Source organism: Maylandia zebra, linkage group LG9, assembly GCF_041146795.1.
Source record: "Maylandia zebra isolate NMK-2024a linkage group LG9, Mzebra_GT3a, whole genome shotgun sequence".
In the NCBI taxonomy this organism is placed as follows: Eukaryota; Metazoa; Chordata; class Actinopteri; order Cichliformes; family Cichlidae; genus Maylandia; species Maylandia zebra.
Window position 1 is genome coordinate 36,179,765 of NC_135175.1, and position 21,460 is coordinate 36,201,224.

The window sequence follows — 21,460 nt, forward strand, 5'->3', positions numbered from 1 at the left end:
GAGGACAACAGTGAGCAACGAGAGGAGGAAGAGGAGGAATGCAGGGAGACGATGGGAAGAATGAGGGAGGAGGAAGAGTTGTGTTTGTGCTGATGTTGGAGGTGATGGCTGCACGTGTTCGTCAGTTTGTCCTTAATGACACATTAATAGCACGCCCGCCGAGCTTCATCCTCTGGTCGAACTCTTGAACCCGAAGGCTGCGGCGCCATGTTGGGTTGGAGAAGCAGCTCATGAGCAGCTCGGAGCAGTGACGGAGGAATGACCATGAGTCATGCAGAACCAGGCAGGTTCTGCAGGGCTTTCTTCCTGTTCAAAGGGAGCTTTTCCTTCCCGCTGTCACCGAGTGCTTGCTCATTGGTGCAGGGTGATTAGCTCACAGTATCAAACCCCTGTTGTTGTGATTTGGTGGTCTGTAAATCAAACTGAGGTCAGAGTCAAACTCTACTTCAGTGTTTGTTTCATTTGTGCTTCCTGGGTTTCCTTCAGTGCTGAAGACGAAAGGCTGGGATTGGTCGGGCACCGGCTTGTAGCTCGTCACGCAGAAGTCTTGCCAGCTGTAGTTGCTTGGAGGTTAAATGTAGTGTCTGCAAAGAAAATATTAGTGAAGGTGTTCGCCACCTGGGGGCGGAGTCTTAGCAGAAGGTGTCACCTGTACAAACTGCAGTACAGGCCTCAGACACTAATGAGCCTGCAGCGCTTAAACCATTGAGTTTGATGTCAGATGAACACTTTGACAGTCACAGTAATGGTGTATAATGATGATGATGATGATGATGATGATAATAATAGTAATAGTAATAATAGTAATAGTAATAATAGTAATAGTAGTAGTAGTAGTAGTAGTAGTAGTAGTAGTAGTAGTAGCAGCAGCAATAATAATAATAATAATAATAATGGTGTATAATAATAATAATAGTAGTAGTAGTAGTAGCAATAATAATAATAATAATAATAATAATAATAATAATAATAATAATAATAATAATAATAATAATAATAATAATAATAATAATAATAATAATAATAGTAGTAGTAGTAGTAGCAATAATAATAATAATAATAATGGTGTATAATAATAATAATAGTAGTAGTAGTAGTAGCAATAATAATAATAATAATAATAATAATAATAATAATAATAGTAGTAGTAGCAATAATAATAATAATAATAATGGTGTATAATAATAATAGTAGTAGTAGTAGTAGTAGTAGTAGTAGCAATAATAATAATAATAATAATGGTGTATAATAATAATAATAGTAGTAGTAGTAGTAGTAGTAGTAATAATAATAATAATAATAATAATAATAATAATAATAATAATAATAATAATAATAATGGTGTATAATAATAATAATAGTAGTAGTAGTAGTAGTAGCAATAATAATAATAATAATAATAATAATGGTGTATAATAATAATAATAGTAGTAGTAGTAGTAGTAGTAGTAGTAGTAGTAGTAGTAGTAGTAGCAATAATAATAATAATGGTGTATAATAATAATAATAGTAGTAGTAGTAGTAGTAGTAGCAATAATAATAATAATAATAGTAGTAGTAGTAGTAGCAATAATAATAATAATAATAATAATAATAGTAGTAGTAGTAGCAATAATAATAATAATAATAATAGTAGTAGTAGTAGTAGTAGCAATAATAATAATAATAATAGTAGTAGTAGTAGTAGTAGTAGCAATAATAATAATAATAATAATAGTAGTAGTAGCAATAATAATAATAATAATAATAATAATAATAATAGTAGTAGTAGTAGTAGTAGCAATAATAATAATAATAATAATGGTGTATAATAATAATAATAGTAGTAGTAGTAGTAGTAGTAGTAGTAGCAATAATAATAATAATAATAATAGTAGTAGTAGTAGTAGCAATAATAATAATAATAATAGTAGTAGTAGTAGTAGTAGCAATAATAATAATAATAATAGTAGTAGTAGTAGTAGCAATAATAATAATAATAATAATAATAATAGTAGTAGTAGTAGTAGTAGTAGTAGCAATAATAATAATAATAATAGTAGTAGTAGTAGTAGCAATAATAATAATAATAATAATAATAATAATAATAGTAGTAGTAGTAGTAGTAGCAATAATAATAATAATAATAATGGTGTATAATAATAATAATAGTAGTAGTAGTAGTAGTAGTAGTAGTAGCAATAATAATAATAATAATAATAATAATAATAATAATAATAATAGTAGTAGTAGTAGTAGTAGTAGTAGTAGTAGCAATAATAATAATAATAGTAGTAGTAGCAATAATAATAATAATAATAGTAGTAGCAATAATAATAATAATAATAGTAGTAGTAGTAGTAGTAGTAGTAGTAGTAGTAGTAGTAGTAGTAGTAGCAATAATAATAATAATAGTAGTAGTAGCAATAATAATAATAATAATAGTAGTAGTAGTAGTAGTAGTAGTAGTAGTAGTAGTAGTAGTAGTAGCAATAATAATAATAATAGTAGTAGTAGCAATAATAATAATAATAATAGTAGTAGCAATAATAATAATAATAATAATGGTGTATAATAATAATAATAGTAGTAGTAGTAGTAGTAGTAGCAATAATAATAATAATAATAATGGTGTATAATAATAATAATAGTAGTAGTAGTAGTAGTAGTAGTAGTAGTAGTAGTAGCAGCAATAATAATAATAATAATAATGGTGTATAATAATAATAATAGTAGTAGTAGTAGTAGTAGTAGTAGCAATAATAATAATAATAATAATGGTGTATAATAATAATAATAATAGTAGTAGTAGTAGTAGTAGTAGTAGTAGCAATAATAATAATAATAATAATAATAATAATAATAATAATAATAGTAGTAGTAGTAGTAGTAGTAGCAATAATAATAATAATAATAATGGTGTATAATAATAATAATAGTAGTAGTAGTAGTAGTAGTAGTAGTAGCAATAATAATAATAATAATAATGGTGTATAATAATAATAATAATAATAGTAGTAGTAGTAGTAGCAATAATAATAATAATAATAATGGTGTATAATAATAATAATAATAGTAGTAGTAGTAGTAGCAATAATAATAATAATAATAATAATAATAATAATAATAGTAGTAGTAGTAGTAGTAGTAGCAATAATAATAATAATAATAATAATAATAATAATAATGGTGTATAATAATAATAATAGTAGTAGTAGTAGTAGTAGTAGCAATAATAATAATAATAATAGTAGTAGTAGTAGTAGCAATAATAATAATAATAATAATAATAATAATAATAATAATAGTAGTAGTAGCAATAATAATAATAATAATAATAATAATAGCAATAATGGTGAAGCAGCTGTAAGAACGAGGTTACGTGTTCGCTCATGTCTGAACGAAGCTTTTTTTCCTCACTTTCTGTTGATAGATTTCATTTTTTGACTCTTTTTAAACACTTTAATTTACAATTAATATCTTTAATGTTGTGACTGTGAATAAGAGGAAAGGGTGAGCTGTGGCAGACCTGCCCAGGGTCAGCGGGTCGTCTTTAAACGAGGTGTTTAGGTGCAGGTTTAACTCAAACACGAGCTCATTCTTTCACACACTCGGGCTCCAGTTTGGTGGTTTGTGATGTCAGCCGGTGTAAACTGATGCAAGCCTACATTTCTTCCTGCTGGTGCTGCTTCACATTAAAAGCTCTGCTCAGCAGGAGGCTTTTATTGTGATAAAGCTTTGTTTGTTTTCTCCAGGTGTAAGAAATCCTGCTCTCTCCAGGATCCCGCTGACGTTTGGGACAATTAAACCCTAAAAACATGGCGCTGTGGCTGCCGGTGGAGGTTTGCTCGCGTGCTCGGCCTCTCCGGCGTTGGTCTGAAGTGCTCTGTCGTTTCATAACCTCTCGCTGGAGGACTCGCCTCGTCTGCTTATTGAGACTCGTCAGTTTTGTTTCTCGAGTGTTTCCTTCATTTGTCTCCTCTTCAGCAGCTTTCCACCCAGCACATCGATCTGTGTGGGCGTGTGTGCGTGTGTGTTCGTGTGTGTGTGTGCGCATGCGTGTGTGTGTGTGTGTGTATGTGTGTGTGCGTGCGTGTGCGCATGCGTGTGCGCATGCGTGTGTGTGTGTTCGTGTGTTTGTGTGCGTGTGCGTGTCCTCTGCAGCAGTTAATGACAGAAGCCGAGCCCGCTGACACTAATGATCGGCTGTTGTTCCCCGTGTGTGAACATCACAGCCGCGGTGCTGATGATGGACACAGACGCAGGTTTCTGGGAGGTTGACTGCACGCTTAAACATGATTGGTCCACATGTGCAATTACAACAAACACTCTGTTTTCTTATTGAACAGCATTTTTTTCATGCAGTTTCTGCAAGTTTGATAAACAAGAATATCTTTAACACTTAATTAAACTAAAAAAGTTTTTACAGCTATTGCTATTGGTTCCTCGCACTAAAGCCTACATTTTAGCTCCGCCTCCTTGGGCAGTCTGTTACTACAGTGACCTCACAGCAGCCATGTTATTGGTCACATGATGTCATTAAAAAGGCTCCTACAGCACAAACACGTCCAGAGGTCCAGTTCAGGTGAAGCTAGCAGACAGCTAGCAGCTACAACCACCTGTGTCACCATCCACCTGTCAGTCACAGAGGCCACGCCCCTAATAATGCTAACTTTAATCCTTTGAGCACCAAAACGTGATCACGGTTTTGTTTCCGTGTAAATCTTTCAGGATATAATTCTGCTTGTTTGAAGTGGGGTTTTACCTGTGGGTGTTAACTACAGGCCACGCCCCCAGGCTGACCTGCCAGACACACCTGACATAATCATAACAGGATAACTGGACTGTTTTCTGGCAGGGACGTGAATCTGTTATTCTCCACCAGACTCCATTCAAAAAAACATGAATTTAATCTCAGCCTCTTTGATGTGCTGCTGCCGGTTTCTTTGTTAGCGGGTTAGTCTGATGTAAACAAAGCAGCAGCTCCCGCTTTGTCTCCATAAATCAAACTTTTCAAACTTGGACTGAGAGTCAGTTTTGATTGGAGGACAGAGAAGGTGTGATTAATGAGGCTTCATGATATCAGCGTGTATACATGTAATTGTGTGTTTACAGTAATCGGTGTAGGGTAATGGCCCGGCCCGAGCCTGCCTTGTTAGCGAGCTGCTGCGCTGGAAGCTGTGAGGCTTCCTGCTGGGAAATCAGACTTTGGCCAAATAAGTGAAAGTTTTTAGGTTTCAGTCCAGATTCTGTCAGACGTGTCGAGATGTCGCTCAAACGGACGAATGAACAGGCGTTTGTATCCTCCCCGGATCTGATGAACAGAGGAGGAGGAGCAGGAACAATGGAGGCGTAACGACACTCGCAATTTAATACCAGCTCCTCTTCCTCCTCCTCCTCCCACTTTCATCTCCTCTGCTTCTCTGTGTCGTTTGGGTGTGACGGACTGAAACAGGAGATCGCAGCACAGACCGAGGGAACTCCACACACACACAGACACACACACACACACACACACACACACACACGCGCACTAATTAGAGAGCGAGACAAAGATGAAGGCAAACTGAAACATCCTGCTGTGTGTGTGTGTGTGTGTGTGTGTGTGTGTGTGTGTGAGTGTGTGAGGCCTTTACGCCACTGCTTAATCCTGTGTCGTGTAATTCGTCCTTTATCTTTTCCGTTATTTCTTGATGGCGGATCTTGAACGGTGACGACTAATTGGTTGCAAATGTGCTGAGTGGGCGGGGCTTCTTGTATTATTACAGCCACTTAACAAGATGATATGCCAGCGTTTGTTAAAGCTGGTGGGCGGAGCCTAGAGTAAAGGGGATTTCCAAGGTCACCCACACAGTGACAGTAAATGAGAAGTGTAAACGAAGACGTCCCATTGGTCTGTTTTCAAGATGTCTGGCGCTCAAAACTCGCAGGATGAGCTGTGTGTGTGTGTGTGTGTGTGTGTGTTCAGAGGTGCAGTATCAGTGTCTGGGGGTGTACCGTCATGGCAGCCTGTTTTCACACAGCATCGCTGAGCCACTCGGCGTCTTTGATTTCTTATAAAATATCAAATTGAATAGAATCAAAGTGCATCATTTTGGCCAATTTCACCTGTAATTTTACTTTTGTTGGGCTGTAACGTTAGCGATGGTTTTAGAAATCGTTTTTATTATTTTTCTGTGTTTTGGGGAGAATGACGAGCAGCATTTCTGCACCTGAAAGATGACCGCAGTTCCTCTATCGTCCACTAGAGGCTCCAGCAGTGAGTCAGTCCCCATAGACTTCCATGTTAAAGCGAGGCGCTGCAGTCCAGCCCGTGATCGAGCAGCTCAGAGAGCTTCCTTCAGCAGTGATGTTCTCAGTCTCTGTCATCACTGTGGACAGACTACGTTGCTTCAGCTCGTTGAGCTTTGCAGCATTGGTTCATGCACAGCTCTCTGAGCTCTGCACAGCAGCTCCATTCTCTCCTCCTTCAGCCGTTCTGTTGCAGATCTGCTCCTGTGCTCGGATCCCAGTCCTGCTGACTGGTCTGAGCTTCAGCTGTGGGACACACGTGATGGTATACAGAGGAGCTCATGGTCCACTCATCATCGTGCTCACTGCTGTGTGAGCTGTTTGGTCTCGTCTGTTCCAGCAGTCTTGTGCTTTTTTCAGATGCAGCTCTGCAAACTTGAGCCACGCTGCCATGACCTTTAACCTTTAACATGCTGACCGAGGCCTGATCTGACCTCACTGTGAATTTGCTGCAACATCCACACAGACGGAGTGGACGTAGCTGTGTGTGCATTAAGAAGCAGCGTCTGATGTGAGTGATGTGGGCGGGTTCAGTAAGCCTGCAGGCGTAAACGTGCACATACGGCCTGTGATGATCACGCGACACGTCACATCATTCACAGGTGATATCGAGGATATCCATCCGCCCCGAGCAGACGGCACAAAAGAGTTAAAAATTGATGTTTTGTGTCGATGCAGGCGGACCCCACCTCCACAGTGTTTGGGTGAGAAAGTGATTCATTCCTCTGACAAATTAATTTTCTTCTTTTATTCCCAACTTTATAAAAAAGGACTTAAAACAAGGGGGGGTTCAGGGAAAACGGCCTGCGGCGCTCCTAAACACTCATGAATGCTTAACGAGGACGTGGAGACTGTGGCACTGTGGGAAACGAACACGGGACGTTTCACCAGCACGCCGTCGCTCGCATCTCGCACACAGAGCAGCGAGTTACGGCGGCAGGATGGAGAAGAAAAGACTGAAACAGACGGGGAACAAAACAAGAGGATCTGACAGTGCAGACACACACACACACACACACACACACACACACACACACACACACTCAGCTGGTCAGCAGAAGGGAAATTAAGGGAGGCAGGGAGGGACAAATGAGGGCGACAGGGGTTAAAGGGAAGAATCACAGTGGAGGAATGTGATTGGCTGGATCGGCACAAAACAAAGCTGCAGGTTGTTTCAGATTCAGAGCCGCCGACCTTCGAAACACTGCCCCACCGTGCTGGTGTGTCCTTGAGCAAGGCGCTGAAGCCCCGCCCGCAGTGATCAGAGACGGCGTGCAGGAGATTTAAAGCTTTGGTTGAGCGAGCCTCCGAGCTCCTGCCGGCTCAAAACATGGACACAGCGTCCAGGCCTGAGAGAGACGCTGAAGGAGCGCCTCGTTTAAAAAGTCCAGCAGGGGGCGACACCTCTGGCTGTAATAGAAGTGGAAACTGCTCTTTTCTTCCCCTCGCTCATCACCCAGCCTTTAAAACGCCAACATTAAACCTCATCTCGAGTGTCCACCGCAGGACTTCGCTGTGAGACGCTCGTCTCAAAGTTTTCAGGGTTTTTTGGATAGATTCTAAAAATAAAACGAGCTTTAATCCACATCAGGTCCACGCTGGTCTACACGGACACATAACAAACTGGTACCAACCCCAACCGAGACCAGCTCACACCTCCATCTTCATCTCTAAACCATCAACAGTCAGCTGGTCGAAGCTAAACTCCCAACAGCCAAAAACCCACAGATACAAAGGTTCATACGAAGGTTTTTGGAGGCTGAGGACAGGACCAGGATGTGGCTGCTGTCAGGACAAGAAACCGACTTTTTAAACAGCGTGACGTTACGAAGGAGCCATTCAGAGGCAGATATCTGATGATAAAAGCCAATCAGACGAAGAGGGGACACAGGTCTGTGACAGTGAGCTCGAATCTCAGAGGAAATGTCACAGCAACAGTTCAACATCATGATCTCACGACTCATGTTTCTCTTTATTTTATCAGGTGCTTCTTTATATATTTATCACATCTTTGTGTCAAAGTAAAAGTGCTCTTCGTTGTTGATGTGAACTCAACAGAAGAAAGGATAAATGATAAAACCAACCTCCTGCAGGATGGACGTGACTGAGGGCCGGGCGTGTCTCTCTGCTGGCCCCTCCATGTTTAGTGTGCAGTGCCGGTTTTGCCTCTGAGCCAGGGGATGGCGTGCGTTTAGTCCGGGAAGTTTTCCTTTACTGGACGCTTATCCTTGGCCTTGGGTGTGTCCGTGAGCTGGATGGGTACACGGATGCGCGGCCTCAGTTTTATGGACGACTGAGTTGATGTTGCACGGCTCCCGGAACGAGCTCCTCGCCTTCTGCTATTCCACACATCTGAGTTTTGTTGTCTTTGTGTCGTTCTTGTTCAGGAGACCTCGCACTGCACCCTGCAGGGAACAGCTGTGATTGGCTCGTGCAGGCGTGTGGTCAGGCCCTGATTTAGTTAGCGCTTCATTTGCTTTTGCATTCTGTTGGTGGAGTGGGAAATGCGCGAATCCAAAATCCCGATCGAGATTAAATTGGTGTTAATGGTGCGGCCCCAGTCTGCATGCAGCCTGCTTACAGCTGCCACACGGATAATCTGCATGTTTGTAACGTGCACTGAGGAACCGGCCAGCTCAGCCTGGCTTCCTCTGGAGAAATAACAGGTTTTAAAAGGAAAGTGCTGAACAGAGTAAACTGTATGTGTTTTGGTTCTGAGCTTCAGGCGATGAAGTTTATGTAAACTGATAAACCTCCTGAAAGAGCCCAGCGAGAGAGAGCGCCACAGAGAGGGAGGAGTGAAAGCAGATGAAAGTTTGAACTTGATGGAAGACGCTCCCGTTAATTGTCTCGAGCTCCTTCTTCTCTCTTTCAGTCTTCGTTCGTCTGATCTAAACGCCTTCGTCTTCGGCGTGTCGTGTGGAAGCGGTGACGGACTGGCTTCACCTCTCCGTACATGATGCACCTGAAGTTTACATCATCTGATGCAAAAGATTTCACACAGTAATGAACCCTAACGTCTTTGTTTCTGTGGCAACCGTGCGGCCAGAAAAAAACTCGCCTGCCACGCAGATATTTGTGCGTGCGTGTTTTGAATATCGGCGCGTGTAAATAGCGGTGAAGTGCTTATATTTCTTTACATCATCTGACATTTGAAAGTAGGAGAAGATGAACTCGCTCAACCGAACTTTGTCTGCAATCCGTCAGGATGGAAATGTGGTGATCTCCGTCAGGCTGTGGTTACATAAAGGACTGCGAGGTTCAGTAATCACATGACCCTGGATGAACAGCTTAAAACAAAAGACAATAATTAAAGGGAAAAAATCTCTGTGTGTATTCAAACCAAGCTGGAACCTCCAGTGAGCACAGACGTGGATCAGTCCCCACAGACTTTGGGTTAACTGAAGGAGATTATCTGACAACCACAGTCAGATCAGGGGAGAAAGCCTCGCCCCTCAGGGTTCCTGGGGTCTCCTTTACAGACAGGGTGAGGACCTCGGCCATTCAGACTAAAGGTGGTTCGAGTAAAGATGAGATGCCTCCATGACACCTCCTGGGTTTGGTGCTTCAGTCACGCTGTACCAAGAAGAGTCCCGGGCACAGTGGAGACATCATCTTTAAAGAGGAGTTTATTCAGCTTACCAATCAAACTGTTAGCTGATAACTTGCTCTGCACCTTTTCCTCACCTGCTGGTGAGGTTTGAAAGGGCAGGTAGTTCGCTGTGGCTTCATCCATGTTTGATATAAAGTCTGTGGTCTTTGAGGTCAAAGGGCACCAGGACTACATATCCAGACATTGGCTAGTGTCATCAGCAGTGTCCCTGCTGTGGTTCATTGGTTACTTTCTTAGGCTAAAACTGTGCATGTGATAAAATGAACATGTTGAACACTAAAAATAAGCTCTAGGAAACTTGAATGAGCTTCAGCAGAGACTGCAGCAGCCTGATCGGGGAGATTGGTGGTTTGGCCGTGGCTCTGTTTTCTTTCCTCCCGCGGCGTGACTTTCAGGACTAAATGTTTATCCGAGGCGCTGATGTTCAGAGAGTTAAATGTGTTTTTGCTGCCTGCTGCTCTGCTCTCGTCTCCTGACAAATGGAAAGTCTGAAACAGCATGGAGCGCTCCTTATGCTCAGTTTATTATCTACCTGAACACCTCTCATCCTCCGGCTTCCCTCGCTCTCCATCTCTTCCTCTCCGGCACTCGGAAGCCTCCGTGAATTTCAGTTTGACAGCGTCGTGACGTCCGAGGCCCTCTGTCTTTTCATCTCTCTTCCCCTGTTTTCTCTCCCTCACAGGAGAAAACCTCATTTTCTGTGTCTGAGCTGCTCTGCTGGCCACCTCCAGGTTTCCCTCCGTCGCTTCATCTCTTTCCTCCCACTTTCAGCGGCTCTTTAACTTCGATTTTTGCCGTCTCCTGCTGTTCAGGGCAGCATTTCTTTTTTAACCGCACACCACTGTGGAGGATTTTCACCAAGATTAGCAGCTATTTCCACAGTTTCACCATCCGCCCACCATCCAGGGATACAGCATAGTACAAGATCCCAAATTATTTTTGGGTGTTGTTAATGCAAACATGCCCAGCCCACTTACCATGGTAGGACGGCAGCTGGTGTCTGTAAAGGCAGAAGGAAACCACACATACTTGCTGTCGAGATCCCGTGTCCGAGATCACGATTGATTGAGAAGTCTATTTTTGGTAACCGAACTATAAAGTTAAACAGCAAACATGAGGAAGACTCGGTTCTGTTTTCAGAGTGTTGATCCCAGTAAAGGAGTTTTTGGATGTGCCTCACACACCATCTGTCTGCTGTTTAATATCACCCCAAACAACAGCCTCCTAAATGAAAATCATTTTCTGTAGAAAAAGGTATAATGTTTATGAATGGTGGATTAACTGCAGGCTTCTCGTGGCTGTTTATTGTATATTTTAGGATAAAACCACAGGTTGTTTGACGTTTATTGGCTTTAACCTTCATAAATCAGACAGACATTTTTTTATCTCAGTGTTAGTTTTGCAACCAGCACATGGCTCTGTAGTGTGGTGGATTACACATTCGCTGAGCAAGCTCGTTCAATTCAAGGCAAGGACACAAATCCCCTCTATAGTTTGTGTCACGAAGGGCATTCGGTATAAAACTCCTGTAAACGCCAATATGCACATCTACCTGCTACAGCGACCACCACATAGACACCAACAGATTAGCCCGAAGTACCTTTGTTAGTTTTGCAACCAGCAGATTGAAAGTAATGCCAGGGTTATACTAGATGCCAACTTTAAAACAGCAACCTGCAAGACTTCTCTGCTAGGTTCAGACTCTGAAGAGTTCTCTGTTAATTTTAGACCCTGAAGAGCTTTCGGTTAATTTTAGACTGTGAAGAGTTTTCGGTTAATTTTAGACTCTGAAGAGTTCTCGGTTAATTTTAGACTCTGAAGAGTTCTCGGTTAATTTGAGACTCTGAAGAGTTTTCGGTTAATTTGAGACTCTGAAGAGTTCTCGGTTAATTTTAGACTCTGAAGAGTTCTCGGTTAATTTTAGACTCTGAAGAGTTCTCGGTTAATTTGAGACTCTGAAGAGTTTTCGGTTAATTTGAGACTCTGAAGAGTTCTTGGTTAATTTTAGACCCTGAAGAGCTTTCGGTTAATTTTAGACTGTGAAGAGTTTTCGGTTAATTTGAGACTCTGAAGAGCTTTCGGTTAATTTTAGACCCTGAAGAGCTTTCGGTTAATTTTAGACTGTGAAGAGTTTTCGGTTAATTTTAGACTGTGAAGAGTTTTCGGTTAATTTGAGACTCTGAAGAGTTCTCAGTTAATTTTAGACTCTGAAGAGTTCTCGGTTAATTTTAGACTGTGAAGAGTTTTCGGTTAATTTGAGACTCTGAAGAGTTCTCGGTTAATTTTAGACTCTGAAGAGTTCTCGGTTAATTTTAGACTCTGAAGAGTTCTCGGTTAATTTTAGACCGCGAAGAGTTCTCGGTTAATTTGAGACCGCGAAGAGTTCTCGGTTAATTTGAGACTCTGAAGAGTTTTCGGTTAATTTGAGACTCTGAAGAGTTTTTGGTTAATTTTAGACCCTGAAGAGCTTTCGGTTAATTTTAGACTGTGAAGAGTTTTCGGTTAATTTGAGACTCTGAAGAGCTTTCGGTTAATTTTAGACCCTGAAGAGCTTTCGGTTAATTTTAGACTGTGAAGAGTTTTCGGTTAATTTGAGACCGCGAAGAGTTCTCGGTTAATTTGAGACTCTGAAGAGTTTTCGGTTAATTTGAGACTCTGAAGAGTTTTTGGTTAATTTTAGACCCTGAAGAGCTTTCGGTTAATTTTAGACTGTGAAGAGTTTTCGGTTAATTTGAGACTCTGAAGAGTTCTTGGTTAATTTTAGACTGTGAAGAGCTTTCGGTTAATTTGAGACTCTGAAGAGTTCTCGGTTAATTTGAGACTCTGAAGAGTTCTCGGTTAATTTTAGACTCTGAAGAGTTCTCGGTTAATTTTAGACTCTGAAGAGTTTTCGGTTAATTTTAGACTCTGAAGAGTTCTCGGTTAATTTTAGACTCTGAAGAGTTTTCGGTTAATTTTAGACTGTGAAGAGTTTTCGGTTAATTTGAGACTCTGAAGAGTTCTCGGTTAATTTTAGACTCTGAAGAGTTCTCGGTTAATTTTAGACCGCGAAGAGTTCTCGGTTAATTTTAGACCGCGAAGAGTTCTCGGTTAATTTGAGACTCTGAAGAGTTTTCGGTTAATTTGAGACTCTGAAGAGTTCTCGGTTAATTTTAGACTCTGAAGAGTTCTCGGTTAATTTTAGACTCTGAAGAGTTCTCGGTTAATTTTAGACCGCGAAGAGTTCTCGGTTAATTTGAGACCGCGAAGAGTTCTCGGTTAATTTGAGACTCTGAAGAGTTTTCGGTTAATTTTAGACCCTGAAGAGCTTTCGGTTAATTTTAGACTGTGAAGAGTTTTCGGTTAATTTGAGACTCTGAAGAGTTCTTGGTTAATGAGTTCTTGGTTAATTTGAGACTCTGAAGAGTTCTCGGTTAATTTTAGACTCTGAAGAGTTCTCGGTTAATTTTAGACTCTGAAGAGTTCTCGGTTAATTTTAGACTCTGAAGAGTTTTCGGTTAATTTGAGACTGTGAAGAGTTTTCGGTTAATTTGAGACTCTGAAGAGTTCTCGGTTTGGTTTAGGTTTCAAAGATTTTTCTTAGGTTTTTGGTTTTGTTAGTTAATTGGTTTGTTTTTGATTTGTTTTGTTAGGATAAGATGGGTTTTGGGTTCATCTTGTCTCATTTTGACAGTCTAACAGTTTTGTAGCAGGGCCTTCGCTGATTGTCGCCTTGCTGATTGTTACATGATGACAGGAGCCCCTGGGCTCTAAAACACATCTATTTAAATGATAGCTGGTACCATCTCAGTCAGCTCTTTAAAGATTAACATCATAGACACAATGTATTCATGTTTGTATTTAGCTCGTTGTTTCAGAACAACATATATTTTATTTAGTTTTACTGAATGATGTTTGTCGGTGCGTTTGAGATTTCTCACTCTGAGCCTTTTTCGTTGAATACGAATGAGAGAGATTTGTTGCACATTTGTCCCTGTGTGCAGCTTTGATGGTTAACTGCACCTTTCATAGACCGTTATGAATATGGATGTGGTTCCATTTGACTTGACGAGGCTCGATTAAGTTTAGAGCACATGTCTGGATTGCAGAGACGCTGTCAGAGCAGCAGCTGTGATATTTCAGACTTGGCATAAGGAGGCTCTTCATTCAGTCCTCCTCAGTCTGCCGTGCGAGCTGGATCGAGTGCAGCAGTGTGATGTTAATCTTACACCTCCTGCCTGGTGGGAGTGGGACTGAAGGTCAGCCAGTCACGACTCAGCAGGGAGAGAGGAGTGCGTGCTCATGGTTTCCATACAGCTCCCACTTGTTCTGTGTGAGCGGGTTTGAAGCTGAGCCGATGGATTTGAAGGTATATGAGGAAGGCTAAGTTTAGCTTCCCATTATAACTCTCATCACTGTGATTGTCTTTATGTAGGAGAGAGCTCTCAGGAGGCTTCGGCGTGCCAAGCCTCGCTGCATATGTTTTACAGAATCCTCATATCTTTCTAAATGAATGATAATGAAAACTCGAGTTCAGTTTTATTTAAATGTGGTGCTTCACAGTGAGACAAAGACCCTGAAGCATCAGAGACAGAACCCCGATGATCAGACGAGCCTCGTTAACAGGAGTAGACCTCCAACAGAACCGAGCTCAGGGAGGGGCGGCCTTCCACTGAGGCCGCTGTGGCAGGTCAGGGGGGAAGACGAGGAGCTTATCATAGTGGACAGATATCATAGATATCGGAGCTGGAGCTGTGGTTCGAACAGCACCAAGTCCGGGAACAGGAAGAGGAAACATACAAAAGTGCAGCCGTGCACACCTCTGGGAACCAAGCTGAGCTCCTTGGTAGTTAAAGGTGCAGGTGTGAGCGGTCCTGATTACAGCGGGACCCTTACATCAGTGTCTGACAACGGAAACACTTTCATGTCCTTAGGAAATATATTAAATACATCTCAGTGACTCATTCACTCTCAGGCTTCGCTGTCAGGCCGAGGATACTGTAATCTGGAGCAGCAACAGATCGAACCATCAACCTCCCAGAGAACGTTGGGATTGGAGGAGATGATGGGTCTGAACAGGCCAATCACAGGCGCTGTGGTCTGCATCGCTGTGATGTGTAGTTACATTTCTCTGAACAGTTTAGTTTCACGCAGAAGCTGAAATGTTCTGCTCGTGAAACACTTCCTGTTACAGACAGAGCGCCGCGGCACATCGTGTCATAACATCTCAGGATGACGGTTAACGGCAGATTAACGCTGGTTAACGGCAGATTAACGTTGGTTAACGGCAGATTAACGCTGGTTAACGGCAGATTAACGCTGGTTAACGGCAGATTAACAGTGGTGTGTAACTCTGATCTCTGAAATGTTGAAAAGTCGAGACCCAGAGTTACTGTAGTGTTCCTAATAAAGTGGCAATCAGCCATAAATGTCATTTCTGATGTGAGGTTAAGATCAGTGGAGGTGTGGCCTGATGGCCTTTCCCTCACCAGCAGCCTCTGAACTCAATCGTGAACCTGTTTGACTCGGAGCCTGAATTTCCCAGCATGCTCTGCTTTCATGAACCCTGCAGTTTGAACTGGGAGACAACGGTGAAGCATTACTGGGTTTACTGGTGTTTATTTGGAGCTGCTCTCCTTCTACTATTCATGAAGTGACGGCAGCTGGAGCAGAGAGACGGATGTGAGCAGATGTGAAACGCAGGAGAGCGAGCGGCTCAGACACGACGAGAGCGAGCAAGGCCGTCCCTTTGTTCGAGCTCAGCTGCAACAATTTACATGAGAGCCAAGCCTCCTCGCAGCCGATTGGCTCACAGAGCCTCCCGCCTCATCTCGCCTCACCACCACCACCACACTACACTCCCTCCCTCCTACACCACGCTTCAGCCAATCAGGACCTCACACACTCTGACCGGGCGAGCGAGGGGCTCCTCTGATGGAGAGAAAGTAAAAGAGGTTTTTTTTTATTTGTGGTGTATGCGAGGGGGGGGGGCTAATAGATGAGCTGGAAGGAGGTGCAGGGGACAGTTGTCTGTGGAGTGATTGTGCCCCCTGGTGGTGCTGCAGAGAAATAACCACACACATAAACGATCCCATCACGGGAACGTCGTTGATCCTGTAAGCTTTAAACACGAGACGACGATCCATGAGCTCTTTAATCAATCAATCAATTAATCAATCAGCAGCACCTTCACAGATGGCAGACACAACATGTCCTGATAATCAATTTAAAGTCAGTCAGAAGGTGAAACATCAAAGTTTCACATCAGTTTTAATTAAAATCTTAAGTGATCAGTATTATAGATTATATAATTAATCTATAAATAGATCATTTATAAAATATAAACTAAATAAAATGAAACCATGTAAATGAAGAAATGACTTAAAGAATAAAAACCTGAAAGAAAGAATAACGTGGAATAAACTGAGTGATTCTAACATTCAAACAAAGTGAATCAGAGAAATATTTTTGTCGTTTCATAAATCTGCAGCCCATCTTTCCTGCGCTGCACTCGTTCTTCAGTGCACGGGGAGTGTGTGTGAGCTCGGTGACTGCGACAGGTCACGGCGCTGATCAAATGCAAACCGTTACAGCGTTCAGCGCGTTCTGCACTCAGCCTCACTGCAGTCCAGCTGTCGCTCAGGATCTGCTGTCCTCGAGCGTCCAGTGAACTCAGCGTTCAGGCGGAGGCAGCGAGAACGTCCGAGTGTTCTGGGCCACGCTGTGCCGCTCCGCCGTGCTTCAGATAAACACAAAATCAATCATGAGCTGTGCCTCCAACACACACACACACACACACACACACACACACACACACACACACACACACACACACACACACGCTGCATTTGTACAGACAGTCCAGCTGTCCACACTCTATAATTGGCTCTTCTATTTGACAACAGAGTTCAGCTCAGCACTGTTGACATAACACAGCAATGAGGCTCTCTGGGCATGAGACACACACACAGACACACACACACACACAGACACACACACACACACACACAGACACACACAGACACACACACACAGACACAGACACACACACACAGACACACACAGACACAGACACAGACACACACACACAGACACACACACACACAGACACAGACACACACACACAGACACACACACACACAGACACAGACACACACACAGACACACAGACACACACACACACACACACACACACACACACAGACACACACACACACAGACACACACAGACACACACACACAGACACACACACACACACACAGACACACACACACAGACACACACACAGACAGACACACACACACACAGACACACACAGACACACACACAGACACACACACACACACACACACAGGCTCGCAGAGCTCGGTCTGTGGGTCTGACCCTGAGGGGATATTTCCACGTCTGCGTCGATGATTCAGACGAGGTTAATAACCATTAACAAGTTAAAATCCTTTGATGTTTGTGTGTGCGCAGGTCTCCATAGGGAAGATGTACGAGGCCCAGAAGACTGTGGTCGATTAACAGGAGGCGGAGTCAGACAGAATTGACATCAGCGAGCAGATCACTGCCCCGACCTCCAAAAGCAAGAACGCCCAGCAGCTCCTCGTCTGGATTTAAACTCTTTAATGTCACTGTGAACGGGTGGGAGAGGGGAGATGCATTATGGGAGATGTAGGAGGGTAGAGGTGGAGTTTAGTGCTTGAGTTTTGTTTTCTGGGACACACCAATCAGAACGTTTGATGAGTCACGGGTCAGCGATGATGCGTTCACTGAGAAACTGAAACATTGGTAAATAAATTCACTTTAATCAGAGTTGGAGCAGATTTTCAGTTTAAAAGCCTCCAGATGAAATAAAGATGAATGAAGCGTTCGAGTGTTTGAGTCTGAATCACTGTGTGCACTGACGCTCAGCAGGTTGCTGGTTCTATGCCAGCTGTCGCAGGTGAGAGGCGGTACACCTGGACAGGTCGTCCTGCATGTCTGCAGGCTGCAGCAGGGAGGACATGCTCCACACAGAGAGGCCTCCACCTGCTGGGAGGTGATGGTGCTAACCTCTGCACCATCGCACCTCTTCAGCTGCTGCGAGGTTAATGATGCTAACACACCGCTGGAACCGGCCAATGAGCATGTTTGAACACACCTGAGTCCAGCTGTGAGCTGAAGCGTGGTCAGTGGGAGGAGGAGGTGGAGCGCTGCTAATAATAGAGCCTTGTTGGTTTAAGAGTGACCCAGTTCCACAGAAACGTGGTGTGAGAGATCACGTTGCTCAATCTGAGGCCGCCGTTTCATCAGACGAGCACAGGACGCTCCGCGGCGGTTCTGCAGAGACGCCACGTGCACGAGCTGCTTCCACACACAGGACCTCAGACCCACGGCACGTTCAGCCAAAATATACACATCAGAGCCCAGCACCACCTCTGTCATCCTCCACCTCAAGCTCAGGATTCACATACTCACTCTGCTAAAGACAAAAAAGCAGCCATGATTAGCCAACCAATCACCTCTCAGCCTGAGAGAGCAAGCAGCATCAACGGCACTTCCTCTAATGACCACTAGAGGCTCCAGCAGTGGGTCAGCCCCACAGACTCCCAGGTTAAAATATACACGTTTACATCCTGATAAACTGTTTTGGTCTCTAGTGATCATTAAGGCTCAACGTTAGCATTATTAGGGGCGTCAAGGTCACATGTATTTCTGTAGCACATTTCCAGACGGACGATGCTGCACAAAGTGCTTAACAACATAAAAATGTGATTAAAAGGAAACAATATAAAACAGTGATAGGACACGAAAAGAATTAAAACAATAACTAAGACTATTAAAATAAGACCAAAATGTCTGGGTCAGTGTGTTAAAAGCCAGAGCATAAAAATGTCTCTTTAGTAGTGATTTAAAGTGATCAAGTGTTTGTGCAGATCTGATATTTAAAGAGAGACTGTTCCAAAGTCTGGGCCCTGCCACACAGAAGGCTCTATCACCACGAGATCTGAGATCAGTCCGAGCTGGACCTCGTGGTTTTTCCTGGAGCACGAACAGAGAGGAGCTCAGACAGGTACGAAGAGCTCGAGCGTTAAGAGACTTAAAAACAAAAAGTAAAAGTTTAAATTGTTTCCTGTAGGAGACAGAAGCGAACACTGGGGTTATAGGCTCTCTGTTTGGTACCAGTTAGCAGGCGAGCAGCTGCATTTTAGACCATCTGAAGACGATGGATGGAGGCCTGGTCGAGACCAAAGTACAATGAATTGCAGCAGTGCAATCTGCAGGTAAGGAAAAGGTGAATGACACGTTCGCAGACGTTAGCTGGGAGGTCCGGCTTTGCCTTGGCCAGCTGTCCTAACTGAAGGAAGCAGGACTTGAAATATTTTGGATGCCAAAAAAGTCGTAAAGGTAACGTTTGAGTTTAAAGTTGAAGCCTCGTGTCCACAGGCTGCAGCAGAGGCTCATGGGTACTGTAGTGTTTGGGGCCTTGCCAGCCTGACAGACTGAGACTAAATTCTTAAATTCGCTGATTTTCCAGTGGACTCTGGCAGCAGCAGATCCAGCTTCGACTGAAACCTTCCTCCATCGCTGGGCGCCTCCGTCCGTGTTGACAGACCAAACAGATGTGCTCAGGTTGGTCAACACCAGCAGTTCGGGAGGACCTCTGGACTTTGACCCTCGAGGCCACGGCGAGCATCAGACGCTGCATGTTTGTGCAGCGTTGCTGTGTTCTCATCAGAGCGGTGAAAAAGAGCCAGCTCTGAATTTGTTCTTGGACCTTCCTCTGATATCTGAAGTGCTCTCCATCAATGGCGTATTTTAATATCTGATTTTAAATCTCCAGCCTGTAACAGTGATAATGAAAATGATGCATGCTGAGTAAATTTTCCAGCGTGCTGATGTTTAGTGAAACGTGCACAAAGCTCCAGTCTGACTGGACATCGGGCCTCTTCAGGCAGCGGAGAGAGGAGAAAAACTCTTATTTGAACTTATCGAATGGAGTTTCTCTCCTCTGGCAGACTTCAACCTTCAGCGAGCGCCATGATAAGTTTACGGGGTCGAGGTCAGGACTGTGGAAACGCTGCTGAGTCATTCTGTCAGCGTGGGTCTGCTGCTCGACCGCCGTGTTTATATACCGAGAAGTTTATAACTATGTCTCAGTCCATCAACCTGTTTTCAGGATTTTTGTCTCACACATCAAAATCAGTGATCATTGTTTAACTATGTGAACTCAGGCCTGTGTAAGTATCCGAGTACTGACCAGTTCAAATATAAAGACAGTAAAGACGTCCTGTTACGGCAGAAGATTATCAGAATGTTATTTGTTTGAATTTCACTGCAACATAAAGCATGCAGAAAACCTTTAACACTAAAATATAGAAAATGTTGTTTTCATGTCATTTTCATGCTGGACTGAGTGAATCTCACAGGCTGCAGCACAAACACAAAAATATCAGAAGTTTGAACTCGAGTCTGCAGATGGTGCTCGGATTTATGTTCATTTCAAGACCCGCTGCTCTGGCAGAGGCTGATGCTTCAGGTTAAAATGCACTAATCACAGTTATCCTCTAGCTATATGTTGGGAAAGTATTTGATAAATGAAATTAAAAGCTGACTGCATTCATTATAAACATTCAAGCTTTTTGCCATAAAAACGAGCCGCTCCAAAATCCTGCAGCTGGACTGTAACCGGGAGCAAACTGGAATCATTTCATGGAAAAAGGAAACTTTCAGAGCTGCGCACATCAACCCTGCAGTCTGACCACGCCACTGATCTGTGACACGAGGAACTGAAGCCCAGACCTGCAGCTCCGTCACGGAGAACATCTGGTTGTAGGAGGAACTGAAGCCAAACACCAGCTTCAAGTGGGATCTGAACCTCTGAGAGGAGGCCCAGAGTTACCCAGCTGAGCCGGCTCACGCCGACCGAGCCTGTCGCGCACTAATGAAGAGCTGATCTGACTCTGAAGTGTGAAACATGGCTGCGTGTTTGAGCTCAAACACAGAAAAATGACTCAGTGAAACTCTGAATCCAGACCAACAGATAAGGGGGAGTTTACTTAAGCTGAACTTGAACCTGAGACCCTCATAGCTGTGACCCTTCTCCAAACCTGCTGAGCCGCTCGCCTGTGTCCACAGCGGTGTGGAGGTCCCACTGTGGCAGTGGTGGGAACCATTACAAACTCACTTTCTAGAAACAAGAAGCTGAAAGCTGGATTTGAACCTTCAACCTCTGCTCAGAGCCTCAAACTGATCTGCTCTGATGATGACCCTGACTGAAGCAGGCGGCTCTTGATTGGTCCAATCTGTGTAGAAGAAGACTGAAATGATGCAGGCAACGCCCACTTTAATGTGAGCGCGACAGACGGTGCGTTTGAGAGTCTGAACCGCCTCCTGCAGCTAATTTCCCTCGGGATGAATAAAGTATTCTGATTCTGATTCTGATGGAGAAGCTTCTCTGTGGACGATCTGCACACAAACACACACAACACAAAACTAACACACATGGAAACAGAAATAACGGCCTCAACAAAGGTTGTTGGGTCCAAATAAAGCACGATGAAACATTTATGTATGAAAGAAACTCTAAATGCAACCAAAGCACAAAAGTCCTG

The 21,460-nt window shown here is 43.1% G+C and overlaps 2 protein-coding genes across 2 annotated transcripts in view; both read left to right on the forward strand.

Annotated features, from left to right (window-relative positions):
- lyrm4b (LYR motif containing 4) overlaps positions 1-17,736 on the forward strand; it is a 43,529-nt gene extending 25,793 nt beyond the window's left edge. The window contains exon 3 of the mRNA XM_014410921.4: positions 17,340-17,736. Within this exon, the coding sequence (XP_014266407.1) occupies positions 17,340-17,387 (48 nt within the window). The 3' untranslated portion in view covers positions 17,388-17,736. The remainder of the gene's footprint in view (positions 1-17,339) is intronic.
- cidea (cell death inducing DFFA like effector a) overlaps positions 1-21,460 on the forward strand; it is a 281,200-nt gene that overhangs the window by 113,309 nt on the left and 146,431 nt on the right. The window lies entirely within an intron of this gene.